This window comes from Papilio machaon, chromosome 10, assembly GCF_912999745.1.
Source record: "Papilio machaon chromosome 10, ilPapMach1.1, whole genome shotgun sequence".
Classification (NCBI taxonomy): Eukaryota; Metazoa; Arthropoda; class Insecta; order Lepidoptera; family Papilionidae; genus Papilio; species Papilio machaon.
Genome location: NC_059995.1, coordinates 4871952 through 4895432, shown reverse-complemented (window position 1 = coordinate 4895432; position 23481 = coordinate 4871952). Strand labels below are relative to the sequence as shown.

At 33.3% G+C, this 23481-nt stretch overlaps 3 protein-coding genes across 3 annotated transcripts; 1 reads left to right on the top strand and 2 right to left on the bottom strand.

The window, feature by feature from the left end:
- Nucleotides 1-656: 656 nt before the first annotated feature.
- Nucleotides 657-13997, bottom strand: LOC106718108. The gene is made up of 5 exons (XM_014512113.2): nucleotides 13800-13997; nucleotides 3988-4253; nucleotides 3202-3278; nucleotides 1194-1353; nucleotides 657-845 (listed from the first exon to the last, which is right to left on the bottom strand). Exons 2-5 carry the CDS (start codon nucleotides 4172-4174, stop codon nucleotides 745-747), a joined length of 525 nt encoding a protein of 174 aa, XP_014367599.1. The 5' UTR covers nucleotides 4175-4253; nucleotides 13800-13997; the 3' UTR covers nucleotides 657-744.
- A 1241-nt stretch (nucleotides 13998-15238) lies between these two features.
- On the top strand, nucleotides 15239-18823 carry LOC106718240. The gene is made up of 5 exons (XM_014512281.2): nucleotides 15239-15380; nucleotides 16677-16823; nucleotides 17171-17367; nucleotides 17547-17705; nucleotides 17859-18823. Exons 1-5 carry the CDS (start codon nucleotides 15255-15257, stop codon nucleotides 18733-18735), a joined length of 1506 nt encoding a protein of 501 aa, XP_014367767.2. The 5' UTR covers nucleotides 15239-15254; the 3' UTR covers nucleotides 18736-18823.
- LOC106718239 (protein yellow-like) lies at nucleotides 18762-23014 on the bottom strand. Its single transcript, XM_014512279.2, has 4 exons — nucleotides 22919-23014; nucleotides 20388-20539; nucleotides 19927-20105; nucleotides 18762-19715 (listed from the first exon to the last, which is right to left on the bottom strand). The coding sequence occupies exons 2-4, from the start codon at nucleotides 20537-20539 to the stop codon at nucleotides 18811-18813; spliced, it is 1236 nt and encodes a 411-aa protein (XP_014367765.2). The 5' UTR covers nucleotides 22919-23014; the 3' UTR covers nucleotides 18762-18810.
- Between the last annotated feature and the right edge of the window lie 467 nt (nucleotides 23015-23481).

The window sequence follows — 23481 nt, the reverse complement described above, 5'->3', positions numbered from 1 at the left end:
TTTTAAAATAAACGATCATCAAGAACATTATTAAGAGTTAAAATAAATGCTTAGTTCACACATTAAAGATCTCTTAAACTTACATTAAACATTTAAATTAATATGTATTCATATTTTTTTATGTATAAAGTGTTGCTATTTTTTTTATTTAAGGACATTACTGAATAAAAAAATTTGTAATTTATATAAAAAAGAAATCCACTAAGATAATTTTGTTCTTTTAAATGTAAAGTAAATATTCTGTACTTACGAACATGCACAACTTGCATATTGCATCGTCCTGCAACGATAAGATATCTGATTATGTCGTAATTTGTGCTTTATACTATAACAGCAATGGCACATGTTAAGAATTTTTGTGCAAAATAAGTGCGTTTTAGAAGAGATCGTTTGAGAATCTTTAAAAACATTTCAGATCTTTTGTACCATCTTTAAAATATAAGTAAATTTACTTATCAGTATGTGAAATAAAATTAAAATGCTGAACACCAAAAATATTACGAACTCCTTTGTTGGAATAGTCTTTCCGTAGCGGGGCTATATTGCTAATTCAGTCGTATAAGAAACAATATATCCATGTGTTTCACTGCCGGAACAAATGTACAAAACCATACTTTTGTCTCTCTTTTTTTGGTTTTATATTTTGAAAAGGTGTTTTGGAAGTTGAAACTCTAGACAACAAGTGTTTTGTACAGCCAAGTAAAATATGTACAAATTAAACCAGTTATTCTATTCGTTGATTTCCTATCGTTTGTACGGAGCTTTTGTGTATCTGCCTCGTTCTTCCTCATCACGTACGTCCAGGTAGTGACTGAAGACAACCGCCCATAAGTATAGGTATAGACCTGAAACAGTCAAAAATGAAGGTATTTAATAAATACTATGTTTCTAGAAACTGATTAAAATATGATTCTTACTCTTCACATTCTTTTAGACAACACCCAAGTGTTGTTCAATGTAACCACTTACGGCAGTGAATTTTTACGGTATTTACAATTAATATACATTTGATAATCTTATATTTCTCAGGATTCGAAGGTTTTTAAACTGATCTTCATTTCCTTGCCATCGATTTTCATTTATCTTTTTAATATTTATATTTTCCGGTGTTGGGTTTCCGAAAAAATTTGGATATTAATTTTAGCCTTTTGTTTACAATATTTATGTGTTGATTTGGAACATTTGATACTTACACAAGTAGAGCAAACCGCCGACGAGTATGGCTGTAGCGAGAATGACGTGGTCCTGGTCATCCAGGTAGTAGGTGATGGCGGTGTGCAACACGCTGATTAGGAGTCCGATCGCCAGCACGATGCCCAGCACCACCCATGGCAGCATAAGCCATGACCGTCGCTAAACATCACAACGTATTACAATGAATGATCTGGTTAAGGAGTTCACAGTGTGTGGAATTTGTAGCAAACAATAAGGAATTGTTGTCCAGCTGATAAAGACTCTTAAGTTCATAGCAGTTGTTCGACGAATGGGCTCACAAGAAAGTAATTACGAACACAGACGGTAGATCTGTGTTTTTTGGTACGCGAGATGCCACAGATTTTATTAACCTTTTTGTTCTAAGTTGCAACGCTTGGGTGGCTTCCCTGTTAATATTCTACCTAATGTATATTCAGTCAAACTAAAAAAACATGAATCTTTTTAGAAGACACGAAAAGCTTACCGAAAAAGACGTCTTAAGGCAGCGTGTAATAATAAAAATCAGTTTTTAATATTTTAATGTACTTTTAAATCTAAAATTCTAGTTTTAATTAATAGCTCTATATAAAATTGTATGAATATGGATGTGATGCTAATGATAGTAAAATACGAATACAAGGTCTGCCTTTTAAGTTCTGTCGTTTCAATATTTCCCGACAATTTTGTATTTTGAACTGTTTTATATTCGAGTGTGCTTACATTTTGAATCTTAAAACAGTTGAAAGTATTAAGATTAATGCTATTGTTTAGTCACAGCGTCGATTTGAATCTGCCAGGTAACGTACGAAAATGAATCTTTCTAAGGAAACTGTTCGTGCAATAATTTTCTACAACTTTAAAAGACGCCTGACACGGCATCAGTGTTTTGAAGAGCTAATATCTGTGTTCAGTGATGAAGCCCCATGTCTGCGGACTGTCGAACGCTGGTACTTAGAATTCCAGCGTGGACATACTAGTCTTAGTGAAAAATCTCGCGAAGGACGTCCAAAATCCGCATTCACCGAAGATAACATCATTGCTGTGAGACAACAAATTCTCGAATATCGTCATGTGACGTATCGAGAGATAGAGGTTCTATTAGGCATCTCAGGGACAACCATTCAGAAGATCTTGCATCAAGCGCTTGGTGTGAGAAAGCTAGTTTGCCGTTGGATACCGCATCTGCTTTCAGACGATCACAAGGCGGCCCGCGTCAGATGGTGTAAGAAAACTCTGCAAAGGTTGGACCGAGGAGAGTCAAACCACGTCTACGACATCATCAGTGGTGACGAATCTTGGATCTATGCCAACGATCCTGATTCCAAACAAAAATCTACAATCTGGGTCTTTCAAAACGAGCCAAAGCCGACTAAAGTTGTTCGTTCGCGAAGCACTTCAAAGAAGATGGTGGGCCACCTTCGTTGGAAAAAAAGGCCATGTTGCGACTATTGCACTTGAAGATCGTAGAACGGTGAATGCAGAGTGGTATACCATAGTTTGTTTACCACAAGTCATCGCCGAAATGCGAAAATCTAACTCAAAGCGACGCATTATCCTGCACCACGACAACGCAAGCTTACACAGCGCTCGTCAAACGATTGAGTATTTGTAGCAGGAAAAAGTAGAAATTCTTGACCATCCTCCATACAATCCTGACCTAAACCCTAACGATTTCTTTACATTTCTTAAAATTAAGAAAAGTCTTCGTGGTCAAAGGTTCCAGCCCGGTGAAGAAGCAGTCGACGCTTTCAAGTGAGCCATTTTCAACACCCCCACTTTAGAGTGGAATAAATGTTATAATAACTGGATTCAGCGAATGGAAAAGTGTATTAAGCTACGTGGTGAATACCTTTAAAAACAATAAAAAGTACTATAAGATTCTAGTTGTGTTTTTTTCTTCAAACGACAAAACTTAAAAGGCATCCCTCGTAACGGTTAATTTTTCTTACTGATCTAATGCAGAAAGTATCTTTTCTTTGCTCTACGATGATGATGTAAAAATCTTACCTTATGTACTGCGACGATAAGTAGGAAACAAATCAAAATTGTGAAACATAAGTTAATTGTCAGGATTATTCTCGGAACTGAAAACAAAAAAAAGATATATCATTATAAAACTTATATCGTGAAAAAATATATATATTGATTAATTACTTTTTTAATTGTTACTAAACACTAAGTTCTACTAAGAATAGATGTTGGTCGACTTTATAATTAGAAATTTAGCTCAAGAGGAATTATTATCTAAAAGGCTTCATAACGTTCAATTGTCATGATAAGGTGATGACTAACTGCAGTTCATTCATTAATTTGGTGGCGTCTCTAACTAGAATTATGACTGGATTCTAACCGCAATATTATCTACTGCTATACAGTAATGGTATGTGTACTCATCCTAATACGAACTACCATTACGTATTACGTCAAAGACGAATGATCAATGACATCGTTATAAATTAACTAGACAATGTTTTACATTCAAAATGAATTAAAAGCCCACATATTTATTTGTTTATAATATGTTTTAATAATACTTAAGTAACGCTAAAATGTGAAAAATTTTATTTTAATATTTTCTCTTCTAAATCAATATATGTATTTAAATAAAATAACTGTTATGTTTGTTCGGATAGATGGTACAAAAAACATTTCTTGAAATGATAAAAAAAACGTAACTTTCAATTAAAAGCTAATATTTGCATCATTGAATAAAAATGTAAAATTCATATAGAAATTACCTAATTAACTACTTTTTCTTCTTAATTACTAAAAAAATAAAATTACGAAACTTACTGTCTAATGCTGCCAGTTTTTTATCAAACTCTTCAGCGAATATGAAGGTTCTGAAGGATATTTCGTGTCTGTTCACCACCCACACGAGGACTATGGTGATTATAGACAAGATGATGCCTAACACTGCGGTGATCAGTGTACCCGTCTTTGTTGAGGCGCAGCAACAGCATTTCTGCAGTCTCCCCATTTTAAAACTCTGACTTCTCTACTCTGTGGTTTGTAAGCAACTGACTGGTTTTGCCTTGGTTCTACCGCTTCATGACGTTCTGTAACAAAAAAAAACGTGAATAAAATATTTTGCTAATAAATATTGTTAACGCCTTCACTGGGTATACGGTATCTTGTATTGCTAGGTGATTTAAAAGTTAAATGATCTGATGTTAAATGGACAATTTAGTGACAAAACGTGCAATAAATAAAAATATAGTCAAGTTGAATGAACTGTTTTGTAGATAAATTTCGATGATTTGCGAACTGGTTTTCGATTTCCAATCTACACGAAACATAACATTTTTTTTTAATAAATCTACATCCTATAATGTAACCGATGTATAATAAATATGAATTCTAATTAATTCAAATTTAAAGATATTAATGTTAAGCAGATAGCAACCACAACTCCAGTAATGCTAACAGTTTTTACAATTAACCTTATAGTCCATTAGTTACTTGAATTTTTTTATAAGAGAAGGGGTAAAACTAGCAACGGTGACACCTAGGTGTTAATTGAAGCCCATGGACATCTGCAATACCAGAGGAATCGCAAATGCGTAGCCGGCCTTTGAGATGCTGATAGGTTCGCTTCTTGAAGGACCCTTGAAATAACCCATAATGTTAAAACAAAAGAAATAGAGATCTAAAAGAATCACTTATCGTCATTCGATTTTCTAAGTCTATTAGAACCTACTTTAAAGTTTTTGTGTCTGCAATGTTGTGCGGCGCGTGCGTGGGTGAATTGACATTGGACCACTTCCGTAGTTTACGCGGGGCTCCCGCGCATTATCTAGTTAGCGATGGAAGCGATTATTCTCTCGTTAAACCTGTTTTGTCATTGTAGTTATGTATGGAATGTTTTTTCTATTATTTTATTATGTACTAGCTGTCGCCTGAGAATCCGTCTGAGCGGAATTATAAATAAAACATATTAAGTAGCCTATGTGTTCTACCAGACTATGTTCTACATCTGTGCCAAATTTCATCAGGATCCGGTTGTTCCGTTCCGGAGATACCTTCTAACAAACATCCATCCTTTTTTCATATTTGTAATATTACGTTGAAATGTTAAAACAAGAACATCATCAGATTTCATTAATTAAGTTTCTGGATAGTCACATCACCAAACAGATCAACATAGTCAAGGAATGGTTTGGGAAAAACAAGTGAAACTGTCATAGTAAAACCCATCTGTTTTATACAAGTTGAACCTAGTTGCGAAATCTCCCAAATAGCATCAGTTGATGTTGTCTATATTCGTGTATGTCTTATATTCGTGTAAAGTTATAGAAATATCATTATTTCACAATATATTCATATGGAGGAGTATTTTATTAAAATGTATGACTTCTCTGCTGTTGTTACTTATCTCTTTGAAGTAAATATGACAGATACAAAAAGGTGACGTTGACTCAAACAATAACAAGGAGTGCAATAATTCAGAGAACAAACATGGTCGACTTTAAAGCACATATGGCAGTGAATTGTTTGATCATGGTGGCACGAATAAGGAGAAAACATTATGATAATTGATAATACTAAATATGGAGATGTCGAAACAACGCACTAGAGAAACATGCTAAGGATATTTTATACTTTCCACAGAATTTTGTCCAAATGTTCCCATCCTTATCTCTTTCTTCTACTTGGGATCTAAAGAGTTTAGTGTACTTTTTTCCTACAAGATTTGTAAAATCAAATAGTACTTGAAATAACACTGATATTGTGCAACGTTTGTTATTTCGAGCGTATGTTTGTAATTTTTTCCGAGCAAAAATATTTATTGTGAATGATTCATCTTAAATCCCGAGCGCTGGAGGTCGCAATGACGTCACACCTCGATCCGCAATCGACCCGTATTGGCTAATACGTCTAATTCTGGATCTATAACCGATACAGTCGCTCAATCATAATAACGTAAGACGATTGTGAAATGTTTGTTGTTTATACGGTTCTTAATAGCGTCCTGGTGCTGCTTCAATAAATATGGTGACGAATACATAGTGACCTGTATGATTTTACTACCATATATATTGTGCGAGTTTTATTAAAAAAAATGGTAAATAGACAAGCCATTAAACATTGTTATTAATATTCGAAAAAAAAACATTTCAATTTCGATGTAAAAGGGCTTGAAACCAGTGCCAAATTAACTAACCTTCGTCCATCGCTATGACATTGACCTATTTAACTTGAGCCCCTATCAAACTGACCCCCCTTCTACAGCTATTAATTTAAGCAACCTCGGTTAGTGAAAGCCACACCTTACCACTATAAGCCATTATTCGGTCGGGCTGAATGTAACACAATATGCCATATAAAGTTCACCAAACAATATTTTCTGGAAGGAAAATGATATGATAAAATGTGGTCACATTGTTTCTGGTTGATAAACACGCTAATAAGAATCGAGATTGAATAAAGGTGCATTTCCACTGAAGCGACACGGAAATAAATGTACAAAATAATGTACATTATCTCTGACGGTACTCAATTAAGATAAAGGATTGTGCAAGATCTCCATTTTATTTTTCTTCTCAGACATTTATGTCAAACGAAATTTAGTACAAGACCAACGCCAGATTGTAGTCAGTATTGATAAATATAACAAGATGAAGAAAACCAGGGTAATGATAATAGTGATAATAAATATGTGGTGAATAATAATAAATAACGAAATCAATCGAACTAAATATCATAACAACAAGATCGAGAAAATATACAATGTATAATCTACATATGAATGTAACTCAATAGGTTAGTAGGTTAGCTTCATATGATCATCATAGTAAGTAATATGTGTTCTGGAATGTTGTCAACTCATACAAATGTAAAGTCAACACCAAATGTATTCATCAGAGGTACAGTCAACAGTTACGTAGTACGCATATCAATGATTTAATGTAATTAAACTCTATGTTGTATTGTAATACGAAGTTGTAACTTGGCCGCCCCATTTGGGTCAAGCTACACCTTTGTTACAATATTGCGTAACAAACGCCCGTGTATATAGAGTATTAATCGCTTGTGTTTTATAATTGAACCCAACCCATTTGTTAACTAGAATTATATTTCAATTGATGGAAAATAAAAGTTCTTATAACTTTTCAAATTAACTGCTTCTTTGTATAAGAAAAAAAAGTTTAGGTTACGATTCCGGATCAATCTCTGGCATAATTAGGCTTATAAGTTTCGTAGAAAATTGACAATCTTAAGCCGTAATAGAAACTCATTGAAATCTAAAAAGGCCGTTTTGAATGCATCGCACAACGCAGTATTTGCACATTACAATCTGCTTGGAATAAACAAAACAAGCCTTTCCATTTTGTTGGATGTATTTCTAAATAAATATTTACATGTAATGCATCTTTGTTTAATGTAGATCCTTCATACTTTCGGTTTTTCTTAATTTTTTATGATAACAACTTTCGCAACTGCATTTTCGCACATGAAAATGTGCTTACTTCTAAGCTTAATTTAACAGGGTTCTGACACACCACTCGCTCTCTTCTACATTTTAAACACTACCGTAATCGAGGATTTCCACAGCCAAAATACTTACAATCTGACGTGTTAAGATTATGCAGAGGTATTTGTTCAGTAGTTACATTTATCATTAATGTCAATATTTATTTTTATTAATATTAGATAACTGATTAAGTTCACATGCGTGGTTTCTATTCGCAGCAGATGTGCATTGACAGGCGCATTCCTTTCGTTATGTTCCCAGATCGTCAGATGTTCAGTGGTTCATTCGACGTCATTGACTCAATCAAGTATCCCACAGATATTGAATTACGATGCATCAATACGATACATACAAAGTACTATTTGTAAAAGTGAATCACATTTTGTAGATCCATTGAATAGAGTAGTTACAAATATTTTAAGGTGAAAAGATTCTAGTTTGATTGTTCCAGATAAGCTCAAAATCAATTTATTTAAAGACATAAGTATGCACCTTTTAAAAAATGTAACTTTTAATTTTTTACTAAGTAACAGTATAGTCCTAGTATTAATTAATAAAACGATCCAATTGTAACCATTTATAAAGGCCAATTTTGATTAATAAACGAAAACTCGACAACGTACATGCACAAGATTAACTGGAGTGTTGAAATATAAACAAACATTGTAAACCATAGCTATTAGCGTAACCTTTAAAATTTAATCTTCTAAAATTTAGATTCAGCTACAATAAAGAGAAAATTAAGTAATGTATGTAGTTATTGTCTTTTTTAAATATATACTATGCATTTTTATACGATAACACATATACATACACAAGACATATTAAGTGCATGATGTATATGTTATTCTTTAAGTAACAGGTAGGACAAAAGGTTATTTGACAAGTTCAACTTTTGAGTCACAACCTTACTGTGGGATTCAAAGCTGTGACACTAGTGTATTGTCACATAATGGTGACATGTATTTTTTAAAGAGAATGTAAGCGTCGACAATACGCTTATATACGGCATACTAATACTGAAAACAATTGAACACGTATAGTTTTTTTTATTATAACACAATACATAATCTGTACCTTATTATTAACACTATTTTCGTACTGGCAACAAAGGTCGTCGGTACCGTATTCTGACGTCAGCAACCAGCCGTGCTCTCTCGATAGACAATATTTGAATTTGAAATAACATTCCGCGGTAAATTTTGTTTATTTAAATTTTATATCAAACAAACGTTTACAAGCTTCCTGATAAATAATGTGGATTCGAATTAGGATTAGTTTTAGTTAGACACTAGTTAGTACACCGAAAATCGTGAAAGATTGTGAAGTTCCTACGAACTATATTCACCCGTGTGTGAAAAGGTAAATACCTGGCCCATCCATTAGGCCCTGTCTTCGAATGTGTATCGTGACTGTAAAATGTTTTATGTTAAAGAAAGGAGACGGGAAGGTCACTTAAGCATAAGTGCTTAGTCATGTTCACACTTCGCATGCATGTGCAATAAAGTTAACATAAGTTGCCTTTCGTCATTTTTATTACGAGTAAAAAAATTGTAAATGTGCACTGAATATTCATATACTAGTATTTTTCCATTTAGTTTGGAAAATAGGAAATACACGAACAATTTTCACGTTCAATGCGCTAACATTATATCTTCGGTGTTTATTATAGTTTATTTATTTATTTAATGCACATTTTACGTCACACATTAATATTATTTCTTAGAAAAATACGTATGTATTATCAACTTGGACTACTTAATTCGCTTTAAACAGTTAAACAAACGAATGTTTTTATTTCTACGAAACTTGTGATACATAAATATTTATAGTGAGGGCAAGTATGACTTAATCGAACATAACCTCGAAGGCGTAAGCAGAAACATGGCAGTGACATTGAAAATTTACCGCACGGTATTACGTTTGCGACTCGCGTCTCCATTTATAGTCATTCGAGTGATATCAACATAGCTCTTTAAGGCGAGCAAGTTTATAGCCGGGGAGATATCCTGTCCTAACTGTTGATAAGCTCAACAGATTATTTAAAGAGACGAAATTTTAAAGGACAAAGCGCTTTTGACTTTTCCGCCCTTAAACTTCTCTTCCATTCATTTATTTCAAGTAAATAAATAAGTTGCATCAATGTCTTTTACTAAAAAATAATAAAGCCAGGTATTCCAGTGTTGGTGACGTTAATAGTAATATTATTATGCTAACTGTACAGTACACTTTGATATACATAGCATACTGTTCTCATAACTTTGATATAAAGAACACACACACGGTAGTAATACGAAGAATTCCTTTACCGGTGAGCGCAGCACTTTAAATTCCAATTAAAAACATTCATTGGTGATCGCATCGCCAATAAAGGTGAAATTGCATTCCAGATATAATCTTAAAGCGGACTTCCGCAAGCTAATGTGAAAAAGATAAATGTCACAAGATTAGTATACTTTTATACTATAAGTATAAAAGAATTTTCAGCCATTTTAATGTTAAACTTAAATGGTTTGACTCCATTAATGTATGACGAGAAAGAAACTTTAATAATTAGAGATGACATCAGCAACGCTTGTATATTCGGCATGTAATCCAATAACGAAGAGAGATGAGTCATTGTTGCAACGGGTACCAGCGCAATGGTGGACCGCGAAATGTGGGCTTAGCCTTCAATGAACTTACAAATGAGTCATATTATATTGTTACACGCACGATGCAGGTTTCATAAAATTTAATTTATTACTTGCGAAATTACATTTAATTGAAGGCGGAATACTTTTTATGGATAAAGGAAGCGAAAGCGAAGGGTTTACATGATCTAAAGTGATCCGACGCCACTTTACTGCTACCAACAGACAAACAAAGAAGTGGTAGTCGTTTTGGTTAGATGCATTCTTGAGAGTCAACATTTAACCTACCAAATTCTGGCAAATTACACTAATGTATTAAACCTAATATGTAAGTGTGAATTCCAATGTCTATTGAGAAAAATAGGTTATGAAACAGAACAAGGAAAAGTGCTAAGACACTTCCAAATATAGTTAATTAACGAACAAACCGAAACAAAGTTAGTCTTCGTTAACCTAGTTTCTGTGTTATATCTTCACATTAGCACATCAAAAATGAAATGAGAACACCCTTAAATAGTAACAGCGATATATAACGGATGAGTTTCTTTTACACTACTTGTGTGGGTATGTAGAAAGTTCGGGAAATCGTACGGTGGTCTATGCGTCCCATTATCACTTGAGCACCGCACCTTGTCATGCCGTACAAGGCGAAGTTGACGTGGTCGTGTTCTCACGTATCTCAAGATCAACAAAAAGGACCACTGGCCAGCACTGTTATACGACCTACACCGGTATCGTCGTGCAAATGCTGGCTTTTCTTACTTTTTTTTTAGTTCCATTTTTAAACTTACGTCTACATTATTTAATTTAGTTCAGTCTTTAATCAATTTGTAAATTTTAACTAGTTTATGAAAAAGTGATAAGGGGTATTTAATGTTCACCACATGACTTACAGGCTGGCGATTTGAATCGTTACATCAAAAATAGTACTTGTTTTCCACAACTTAAGCGATTATTTATACGTTGTGTATGAGATTTCCATAGTGTTTACACGATTTTGATTGACATATGAATATCGATAACACAATAATTTGTTTTTCTCTTTTACATTATTATTAGCATTAATGTAAGTAGTTTCCTTGCAAAACTTGCATCTTATCAGCATTAAGGAAATATCGCCAAGAAATGTGAGAGGTCAGACCAATCACATCCAATATGTTGCTGCGATAAATATTCTTATAAATTAATATTATTTATTTGAATATTTTTATTCTTTAGTATAAAATATTGTAATATGTGCAATTAAAGTTTAAGTTATTTCTTCAGTTCTTAGTATCAATGGTTTGATAATGTTGTGTGTGTGTTTTCAATGAGTTTCCAAATACTTACTTAGTCTTAATATATACCAGTTAAACGATATTAGTTTTTTTTTTCACCCATTATTATAACATGTGAATGTACAGATCTTTTAATATTATTTATAGTTGTAACTTTTTCTTTTATTCGGTTAGATATTAATTCTATGTATAAAATAAAAAGTATGTCAAATGCAAATACAGTCGTAGGTGAAGTTTGGACCGGTGATCCTAAAATGGCGATCGTTGTTATAAATCATAGAGTGAAAGTCTACTCTAATTAAATCAAAATTATCTGTAATGATATCTAATGGCACGAGCGATTTAACTTTTCTATCATCTTAATTTCTTAACGAAATATAAAACGAATATGTCAATGTTTCAATTTCTCTTTTTTATTTATGGCAAGAAATCTAAAATTATGAAAGTTCGTTTCATAGAGCATTTAAAAAATCGAAATCAAAATTTCTTTGCTTTGCATTCATTTCAAGCTAGCTTTCGCCTGCGCGGAATTAAAAAAAAAAAAACTTAATCGTAGTCTATGTGTTCTTTCAGGCTATGTTCTACATCTATGCTAAGTTTCAACGATCGAATGTTTAATATATCATGTCACATTTAATGCACTTATTAGATCTTTGTTTTTGTATTCTCGTTAGTTAACCTTACTTTTTAACTTCTTTAATATGTCACCAATATATTTACACTTATATTAAGGCGAGTAGCCAACAAAGAAGCGATGCCAAAAGACATGCGTGCAAATTGAAACGCTGTTAATTATAATGACGCGACTCAGTAGAGTAACCACGCTTCAAAAAAATCTGGACACTCCTTTTTAACAAAAAAATATAAATCGACCAGTGGATAATGATCTGAATTCTTTGACTCACATCAATAATATAAAGAAAAATTAGTTCGGAAAAAATTATAAAATATATTTATATTATGGACATTTTCATTGCATCTTTGCAATACTGACTTTCTAAGGTTAATTTAATATAAAATCATTCAGTTTTCTTTCTGATGTAATTAGTTGTTGTAAGTAACATAAGTTGTTATTGATTACTTTCCCGTATTTTGTCCGCGCTTAATGGTCATCCTAACTGTCTATAATGAGTCTGCCACTGATCTCAACATGGAATACCGCAAGCTTTGTTAAAACGTGTCACGTCGAAATTACATAATTTCCTAACCTAAAAAACTGCCGAGGTATACGATAGTGTCTATATTGTCAGATCGTTACAACCCACGGAAAACAAAAAGAAAAAACAAAGAATGTTTTAATTGGTTAAGAGTTTACAGTTAGATGCGTGGGCTGTTCTCTCCCACATTGATTATATTGCCTATAGATACTCAGGCTTAAGTCAAATATTATAAATATTAACTACAGTTTCTATTTATGGTTTACTAGTGATGAGTATATTTGTATTTTTGCAAGCAATTAAGGTAACTTCTCTCGTGAATAAGATTAGGATAACCCACGAACTGAATTCTCCGGGATTCGAATTTTGCTTCGGGTTAAACACTGTGATTTTAATAGGAACTTATTTTTAGAGTTTTAATAACAAACCCAATTCATGTCGAAATATACATTAAAATGGTATAGCACTTAAATGACGTTAAAATATACCGTGTTACAGTTTCAGTGGGTGTAACAGTCTATACTGGGTCTTTTTTCCACAATAAAACAGTATGACATATTAAGAAAATCGTTTTTCAATCTACGTCGAGGACACCACACCGATCATTACTATGCTTTTGCTGCTAAGATATGCCGTAGAACACATAAGTTACCTGAAAATCGAATCCTTGACACCAAGAGCTAATACTACGTAAGCTGCTTATTAGTATTTAAATGTGCGAAAACAGTGAATCAATCATTGTACATTCCAAAAGATCTGTATTTTATTATATAAATAGCTAGGAACACGCCAATTTTATTTCTACGTATCACTGTGGCGCCTAACGTTTTTTAAAGTTTATGTGATTGCGTATTTTATCAGTATACTTGGATATGACGCGATGCGTTTACAGAATTAACAAAAATAACCCGCGTCTCATGCGGTCATGCTGTCCAAGGTAAGGACGCAACCTACATTATACAGAAACAGCTCCAAGGTCTATCGTACAGATAATCTAAACACTATAAACGTAGAAAAATGAAGAGTGTTCGTAGTTTTTTTAAATAAACAAATTAATATTTACCTCAGTATTTCCGTATAAAACACTGTATAGATATGCACAATTTGGAACACAAATTAGCACGGTGTGAGTTATTTTTAAAGAAATAAATAGCGCGTAGTATGAGAATAAAACAAGACGCGGGAAACTGAGTTTGGGAGCGCGGTCAGCCACACAACACACTCTTTCGACAGCAAACGTCAGTCTGATGTGGTCTGATGAACGCACGTCGCGTCCTATCGCGTACTATGCCATTTATTTGCACGGCTTGTTACGCACCAAAGTTCTTTTTTATTAATCTCTGAACATAGCATCATTTTATTTTAAAAACACATGAAAAACATTTGGAGAAGTTTCTTTTTTTAACTTTGAAATAAAAAGACTTACCGAATGATATGTATTTCCATTGTATGTCTTATATATAAGGAACTTATTTAATATGGTATGATTGGTGTAGAATTTATTCTATAAAACCCACAATTTTTGAGGTGAGGTCACAGACAAAGCGTGCGTGGTTACAACTGGGATTTTATGTTTTTCCGGTGAAACGATGCAAACACAAAATATTGTTATATTCCCTTTGAATTATTACTAATAAATTGAGGTTTGCACCACTAACATATCGTTATAGATTTGGTAATTGTATTTTGATTTGACTTCCTAATAAGAGCATTGGTCGTTAAAAAATTGACGACAAATTAAATTAACCAAGCTTAAGTTTTCTAGTGACATAAATGCATTTTTGAAATACGGTCGAACCTTGACAAGTGAGAGTCATTGTCCGGTCCTGAAGGACCTGCATACGCGAGAAATACGAGTAGGGTGAAACCTCTATAAGCGAGAAAAATATTAAGTTTAACTGTAGTAAATAGTACAAGTGTTTTTAATTGATAGTAAATTCATCTACTTTGTGGATTGGATATTAATAAATAACCAGAAATAAATGTGGTAGAGCTATTGATGTACTAAAATCTGTAACATGTGTTGCGTACAGCGTTGTAGAGCATCTTTATGAAATTTAGGCATAGCTTATCTTGAGCTGTTAATTACTATATGATGAACGAAGTAGTAGAATCCAATAAGGTATTTCATCTTTTGGCACAGGGATGGGAACGTGAAATGAAACTGCAGACAGCTAAAATTCTAATATAAATTTTAAATATGGTTAACATCTTAAAATTATTTTCTATTACGTTCCTTATTAGGAAATCATTTACCTTCAACAAACGTATTAAAAAAAATTACTTGTTTCACGGTTGTTGTCTATTACGTGTGTTATAGATTTATAGAATAAATTATCTATGGCAGTCAAATGTCAAAATTAAAATGTCTTGATTTAAAGTATAATCTTTCCGTTTAAATATAAAAAATGAAAAACAACATACAAATACTTATAAAAATATTAACGAAGATTTTAAAATGAACATGTTTTAAAATAAATATTATGTTGAACAAGTTGTGTATCATCAACTTGTAAAGATGTTGAATATCTTGTCGTATGTCGGCATGAACTTGCAAGCGGAAGTGTGCTTGTGGACTTTGATGGGGCTCGTGCGAACAATCTTCGACGCAACACTGTTCAAAGTGAATTCTAATCTAATACAGGTGCATCGACGAAAGATTAACTATCCGTAACTCCGGCGTTCGTACTAAGTTTACTACAATGCAGGCTTGTTTACAACAGAGCGTTATTGTAATGAGTAAAATTAATACGTTCTTAGGATTGTGTTCGGCAATGTTTTAAATTATACCAGCACATATTTAGATGAAATGTTGTATCACTCGGTTTCAAAAAAATCCTTTTATTGTCTGCTTACTTCAATGCAATGACATAAATGGTGATACGATATATATATATCGCGGGCGACAGCTAGTAATATATATATATATATATTACTAGCTTCCGCCCGCGACTCCGTCCGCACGGAATTAAGAAAACATAGTAAGCAGCCTATGTGTTCTTCCAGACTATGTTTATGTGCCAAATTTCATCAAGATCCGTTTCGGAGATACCTTCAAACAAACATCCATCCATCCATCTAAACATTCGCATTTATAATATTAGTAAGATTGGTAAAATTGTTTTAACGTAAGATCACGATTCAAATATTGTCTATAGTTAAGAAAAGCTCTTGTAAGTTTATTTATTCACTAATATCTCAGTTTAAGACGCACGATGGCGCAGTACCGGCCGTTCACCCTACATGTTATAATAGCCGTGCAACCTGAATTTGATTTTCAGTGCCGTCACTAATTTAATCGTTATTTGTGTTCTTTTGCTACACTGAGTGTGTTTTTAAGATATCGCATAGCCCGAAGTTAAATATTATCACGGTTATAGATGTTTCAAAATTCCTTAGGCAATAAGATTACGTAATCAATAAATGAAAATATTTTTAAAGTTTGAGTTTACATTTTACAAGCTCTTTTATAGCAAAAGTTGGCAAGCGACAGTTGTTCTTAGAAATCTGTCTACTTTTAGCCGACAGGGGAGTAGCAGTAGCACTTATAAAGAGGGTTTTTCCCTTCCTATTCGTTTCTCCGGTGCTAAATTCAAAGGTCCTAATAGCTAAATTCACCTACTAAGATACAAAGAGGACTACAATTAGGCGTCCAGCACGTACACTTATCAGACGAAACGCGGAATTACTTCCACTTCACGTCTGTCTTCTGCGTGGTCTTGATATTACACCGATCGAGCCAGCCCATTCGTATAAAAGATGTTATTGCTTTCTATACCACTATTTAACTTTTAATTTAATTTGGATTTGTTGTTCTGTTAAGCCAGTTTTAAAGTCTTAGAACTCATTCAAAACTGTGTCTAGCAACCAAATATAGTAAAATTTTAACAAAGTTTGTCGTGAATTCCTATACGCTAAACTAACTCCGTTGTGTACTCAGGTATGGCAAATGAAGATGCCGCCGCAGCTTTCGATGTCAGTGCAGCGCGTGCTGCGGACCATGGTGTCCGGTGTGATGCTGGTGCAGTGTTTCACTCTCTATGTCTACCTCGCGGTCTATATAGTGCTGATGTATCCTGTTTTTTTGGTTAGTCACTATATACCGCAGCAATTAGCGGTTGCCTTTAGAAACAACATTTATAATAATAAAAAAATACTATACGAAAATTCCTTTCATTCGTGTTAACGCAAACTTCTGTATAGTTATTTTGCTTGATCAATTTTAACAGGAGTTCTTACAAAACTTTCAATTAGTTTTCGTCGGTACAAATGTTTCTATTTCTTCTTCGATATTGGATTCTAGGAACTATGCAACTGTTTTACATTGATAAAGTATTTATTATTGAAACTTACTAAAGACTTTTGATAGGTCTCTAGTCTCAATTTCGACCAAAGAAAGAAAAATTTGTCTGTTAGTGAATCTACAACATTTAGGAAGAACGTCCGACGTTGGTCCTGCCGTGGCTGTTGCTGGCTGCGGTAAGGAAGCTGTTGTGCGAGTTGACGAGCCTGGCACTCGGGCTGGGGACGTGCGTGCTGCTGGGTCCCGGCCGCCCTGCTTGCGTTAGGTTTCTTATTACCAAGATCATGTCCATCGCTCCCGCTTTTTATATGTGGATACTTGTTTTGAGGTATGAGGTTTCTATCGATTTGTGTTTTAAGATGTTATTACATCTTTACGGTTTGTTAACACTAGGTGAGAATCATTTTTAAATTTTCAGATGTCGTTTATTTTATTAATACTTATAACTTATTCCATAAGGTAAATATCTATTAGGGAAAGTGGATGATGACTTCAATAATATTACAGTTACTACCACGCACTAAAGATGACGGTGGCATTCAAAACATTCCCAGCAGTCGTGCCCTCTGTCGACAGAGACCTGGGTCTAGAGCTAGCTGTACGGAGACGACGCACAAAGTCATTGTTTGGCGAAGACCAATTGCGCCGGAAAATAATAGCTGGCCTGTGAGTTGAGAATTATTTTGGAACTAATATAAGATTACTATATTATTTTATGTATTAGTTTGAAAATTCTTGCGGGACTCATTTCTGGTAATAATGATAAATAGCGATTTCTTATACTTTCTCAAAATATTTATTTAGTATTATTATTTATAGATATGAAGAAACACCACAAATAATCAAACCTCACTCTCCAACACGTCTTACGTTTGAAGAAATGCCTCAAGCTACTGCTCCTCGTAAAAGTATTGAAACTATAGCAGAGCCATCGTACGTATGCAATACAATGCTACCTTTATCACTGTCATCTAATAGGACAGTCTCAGATCTTGCCACCTATGAAGACTATTTGGGTAGTGAATTAATGATTCCAAGAGACACGGATCGTATATTAGAACAATTCATTACAATGTCTTTGCGAATTGCTTATTATTTAAAAAATGACGGCACAACTTCATCGAAATATCTTGATAGTTTTCCTGCGATGTTAGAAAATAATACACCTCCGCTTCATAGTACTGCCGAACTGACTGAACCGTCTCATTTAGTGGGAAGCAGCAAAGGAAAAGTGGCGTCATATTTAACAAATTATCCCCAAATATTTATGAAGAAGACTTCCGATATTATACAACACTCGAAACCTGAATTAAACGAATTGATGGATAAAATTGAAAACAAAGCAGTCGGTAGTAGAGACGTGATGTCTTTTGATTCTGTACAAAGTAGTAATTTTATGGAAATAAGTAAGAGAGAAAATAAAGATCAATACGAATTGGGTTACGTATCTTCGGCAGGAACGAAAGTTTTGAAGGATAATGCAAATAGTTCTTATAATGAAGCTGAAATACAAACTAGCAAATCAGATATCAGTATTACTATGAAAGTTGAACCGGAAGAAAGTTTTGAATATGTTGTTGCGGAAAAGGAAAAACAATTATCGCAAAATTCTATTTCAAAGGAAGAAAACAATTCTAATGTTGGAAACAAAAGAGTTGATCGAAATCCAAGTCAATCGAGTCGTCAGAATCAATAAATATATTTTTAAAGCAAAGAAAAACATTTCCAAAGCAAAATGGTTTTATGAAAAGGTTATATTATGTTACATGTTTTAATAGCTATATAATCGAGGCTGACAAACAGTATTTTCAACAGCTTCCACAGGATCTAAATAGAGCACACGGTAATTGTATTCATTCGGATCTATCAAATTAAATTGATACATTGGCAGCCGGTTTGATATTATCCATGCGAATTGAGGTACTTCATGGTCAATCCGTAAATCGTTGGGGAACACTAATGTGTCAAAGTTAGTAGCTACTATATCCCAATTTCTGCTTCCAAATTCAGTGTACGTATTCCAACATCCGATACTGTCTTGTGATATCAGGTTGAAGAACATAACTCCATTTCGATCGATTGCTGCAGCAGAGACCTGACCGCCTGGACCTCGGCTTTCACCGAGAAGTTTGAACTCGTCCACCGCGTTGTTGACACGAGAGGGATCCCGCAACACAGACGTACTCACTACAAATTCTAGAGAGCTCGACATAGCGTGGTAATACAAAGGTCGGTCTCCGAGATGTACCTTACCTAAAGACATGCCAAATAGTCCGTCGCTCCACTGGTAATTCAAACCGTGCAAAGTGTAATTTGATAGCAAAGGTTCAGGGTAAAATGTATAGTGACTAAATCTCCAAAACGCTGCGTCGGCATTTCTAAACACAATGAGACCAAATCGCCAGGCATCGGCGATGTAAACATGCAGGTCCCTACATTGAGCGTCTCTTGAATCTACCACGAGGTTGGTGATGAGAGAGTTTTGAAGTACGAATTTTTGTGGAATGGGATATTTGCCGATGACAGTGTCTGTGTCTAAATCGATGGCGAATAATGTCGGAGGGCAGAGCTGACGCGGCGTTTCGAAGGCCTCCACCTGTCCTGAGTCCAGCACCCACATCACGCCGCAGTGGTCTACGCTCATACGGAACACTGACGTAAATCCAGTACAGTTACCTGAAATGTTACAATTTCAATCTTTGAATAAAAAGTAAACCTTACAAATGTAACTAAAGAGAAAATTATTTAAATATTGCTTTTAGAACCCTTTAATAATCATAAATACAAAAAAATAAAACGAATGTGTGTGTAATAGTACCTCTTTTCGTAAAGGTTATCCGTGATTATTTGTGAAGTAGGTATATAGAGGATTAATAGGTGTTATTACCCGCATTGTGCCATTCCCAGCTCGGGTAAGGCGTGAGTGGCGGGGACGCGTCCCCCGCTGATGTGGGTAACGTCGACAACGTCACTGGTACCCCCCTTTTCCAAGCAGGAGTACTGATAAAGATGCGGTTTCGCCATCTTTCTATACCGAGCGGTATTACGTTGGTCTGGTTAAACCGCCTATAAGAAAGACAGACGTTATATAAAACATTTTCGTTATTAATTACTAATACAATTTCTAATATGTATCGCTAAGTCTTATTCAATCGAAGTAAATGTTTAGATAAATTTTAATAAATATACGAATAATATTAATATTAAACCAACTGACTGTAACTAAGAAGAAATGAGGATCATCTTGCCAATGTATCTTAATACTTAAATATGGAAATCTTAAAATTATTAAGGCGAATGGAAATAAACAAGAGAAGCTGAAAGCATTCTTCAATATAAAGTTCTTACCCATTGGCAATCGCGCGTTGTTTGTCTATTTCACTGGGATATGCAAAATCGATTTGTTTCCATCTGTATAGGGTATTCAGCGCTTTATTCTGAGTGTGATCTCTGTACGCAGCCGCCAGCCCGATGCATAGTATCAGGCACACTAACCTCATCTGGAAATTAACATTACATTAAAGTATACTTACGTAAGCATATTAAGCTTTAAATATAATTGCGCACGCATATTTAACCTTAAGATCTCACTTTCTAATCATTTTATAGTATTAAAAAAATCGTGGAACAAAAATTGTGATGGTTTCAGATACAAAATTAGTTATTATAATTCAATGCCAACATCCCAGTAAACGACCAAAATTATTCGTTAGTATTCGGTTTTGTTTGACTTTTTTTGACAATATTTGAGATATTTGATGAACAGCTTTGTTAAAAAATTCGGAAAACATGTCAATAGTTTCCTGACTGCTTAACGCTACGACACAATCTTAAAGAAATCAGTAATATCATGTCGTAACTGATACTGCGCCTTGAACAAGAATCAATCCCGTAATATTTCACATTCATGTTCAATTTATATAATACATGAGCTTCCTGTAGTCGATTAAAAAAATAACTGTCAGAGAAAAAGAACTTTGTAAAAGAATCGTGGTATTCAAGCAATTAGTTCATGTAAACAGGGCGTTGTTCGTGTTATGAGTAGCTTGATAATTATTAGTTTTACGTTTAATCGATTATAAAATCTTTTGTTCATTATAGAGGTTAAAAATGATTCGTAAAGGATACAGACGAAGTTTAAAACAATTATAATAGACAATTAAAAATATTATTTACGATTGAAGAACTTGCAATCTTTTTATTTATTAAAATTTCAATTGGAAAACTGTTATAATGCCTAATAGTTTGGTAATTTACTTATAATATTAGTTAATGAAAAAGTTTTAGATTTAATCAAGATCGCATGAAACGAGGTTAAGTCTACATGTTTGGGTATTTGTAATCTATATTTCATTGTAAAACAGTTACGAAATATTATAAAATTTAAAAGATTTCAAAAAGTTACGAAAGCAAATTTCAAGCGAGTTTGAAAGCAACATTCAAAAATCAAACCACAACTTGTCACCTCTTTTCCAAATATTTATTACGCAATATCAAATTTTGAGATAGTTTTGTCACAATTTTTTAGAACAAATGTTACATAAGATTAATTTGATATATAGTTGATATTCAAAATGAATATCACTGCAGCTTTTCTAAATTTTTTAGCTTACACTTATTAAGTTAATTCCAGTAAGATATTAATTCAAATTCAATTTTAAAGTTTAATATTGACAATTAAAATAATTTGAGGTTAAATTGAGAATGGCGTATTTTCTTTCCTTTTTAATTATAAAAATATCACTTAAAATTGATAGTTTAATAATTTGTTAATGAAATCATAATATATAACTAACTAACTATAAAAAAGAAAATTTTAAAAGTTAATTTAATCTTAAATATAAAATCGGATCATATTGGTACAATTATTATAGAAGGCGTACACAACTTTGACCATCAAATGTTTCGCTAGTTTTTAGACAAGGGCATATATGAGTCCAACCTCCAACATCATATCATTAGATACATTTAATTAGTTCAGAATCTCCGCCTTTGGCCAACGCATGCACGCACGTAATGTCCTTGTCCACACTTACTCAAAACCATTGTTTTTGTGCGTCAGTGAACAGTAATAGTAATGTGCTTAATTTACCTTTTTAACTCAAACAACTTGGTAAATTTTCAATAATGAAAGTCAAAGAAACTGCTTATAAAGTGCTTATCTTAAGGAAAGAAAAGGAAAGGTATCCTTTTCTTGAATAAAAGTTTTTCGCACTGTGGACTTTCGCAGATGTCAGTCGATCGACACAACAATTTTACAAAGCAAGGCAACAATTTTTGAAACCAAGAAATAAATAATTGAATATCGTGTTGGTTATATTTAATGTTATTACTTAGTATAAAATAAGTTTTTTTTACAAAAAGTTCAAGCGCCCGCTTTCAAAAATCCCCCACGCGCTGCCTTAAAATCGTGGTATTTTAAAATAAAATAATAAATAATATATCTCTTCACTTATTAAATAATTGTTTTATAACATTCATTATAATTTAAGAACATTGACAGAGCTTTTCGTACCAAAAAAAAGTGCATTAACGTGAAGTGATTTTATTAAGTAAATACGTTGTTATTTATTCTTTGTTTATTTAATTTATTGTTTAGCCTCACTTTCGAGAAAAAAAATTTTTGTTCAAAACTTGAATCAATTTAAATGAATGAAATTTAATGAAACGTTAATTAATTACTATTAATTAAGTACTAAAATGAAGAAATTCTAACTAAGTTTTATTCTTTCATTCTACTAAACACTAAGTTAAAATAAAATTTAGCTGCATTAATTTTAGGATAGTATTCTATATTCAAATTAAAAGAAAATTAGACGATACCAGGATAAGGTTAACAGGACAAATTAATTAAAATATCCATATGGGTAAAAATTTACCTTATTCCGAATGATTGTTTTGTCTAAAATAATCAGTCACGTCTGCCCACAGCCAGTGTCCACTTCGTAATGTAACATCGACGTGTTGTGCGAACCAGAATTTATGCAACCGGTTTTAAATATTTTACCTAGTTATAATATACTTCAAATATTTCAATATCTAATATGGTATTTTGTTTATATGATATATTTTTTTATTGGTAAGGGAAATAACGCGTTTCTTTAAGTTTAATAACGTTATCTGATTATATTTTTCACTTATTATTTTAATTTGTATTGTACTGAAAAGAAGTAACGTTTTTAGCGCGTTTACCCGCCCGTATACCACGTAAATAATTATTTTTTTTGTATGTGAGTTTGTATGTATATATGTATATGTTAATTTCGTTGTCACTTCCTGTTGCTTAAACGGCTGATTTGATTTTGACGACAGTGTCATAGGGCTACAGTTAGTTGAGTTTATTAATTTTATTTAATCTAATATATAAAATTCTCGTGTCACAGTTTTCGTCACCGTACTCCTCCGAAACGGCTTGACCGATTCTCATGAAATTTTGTGAGCA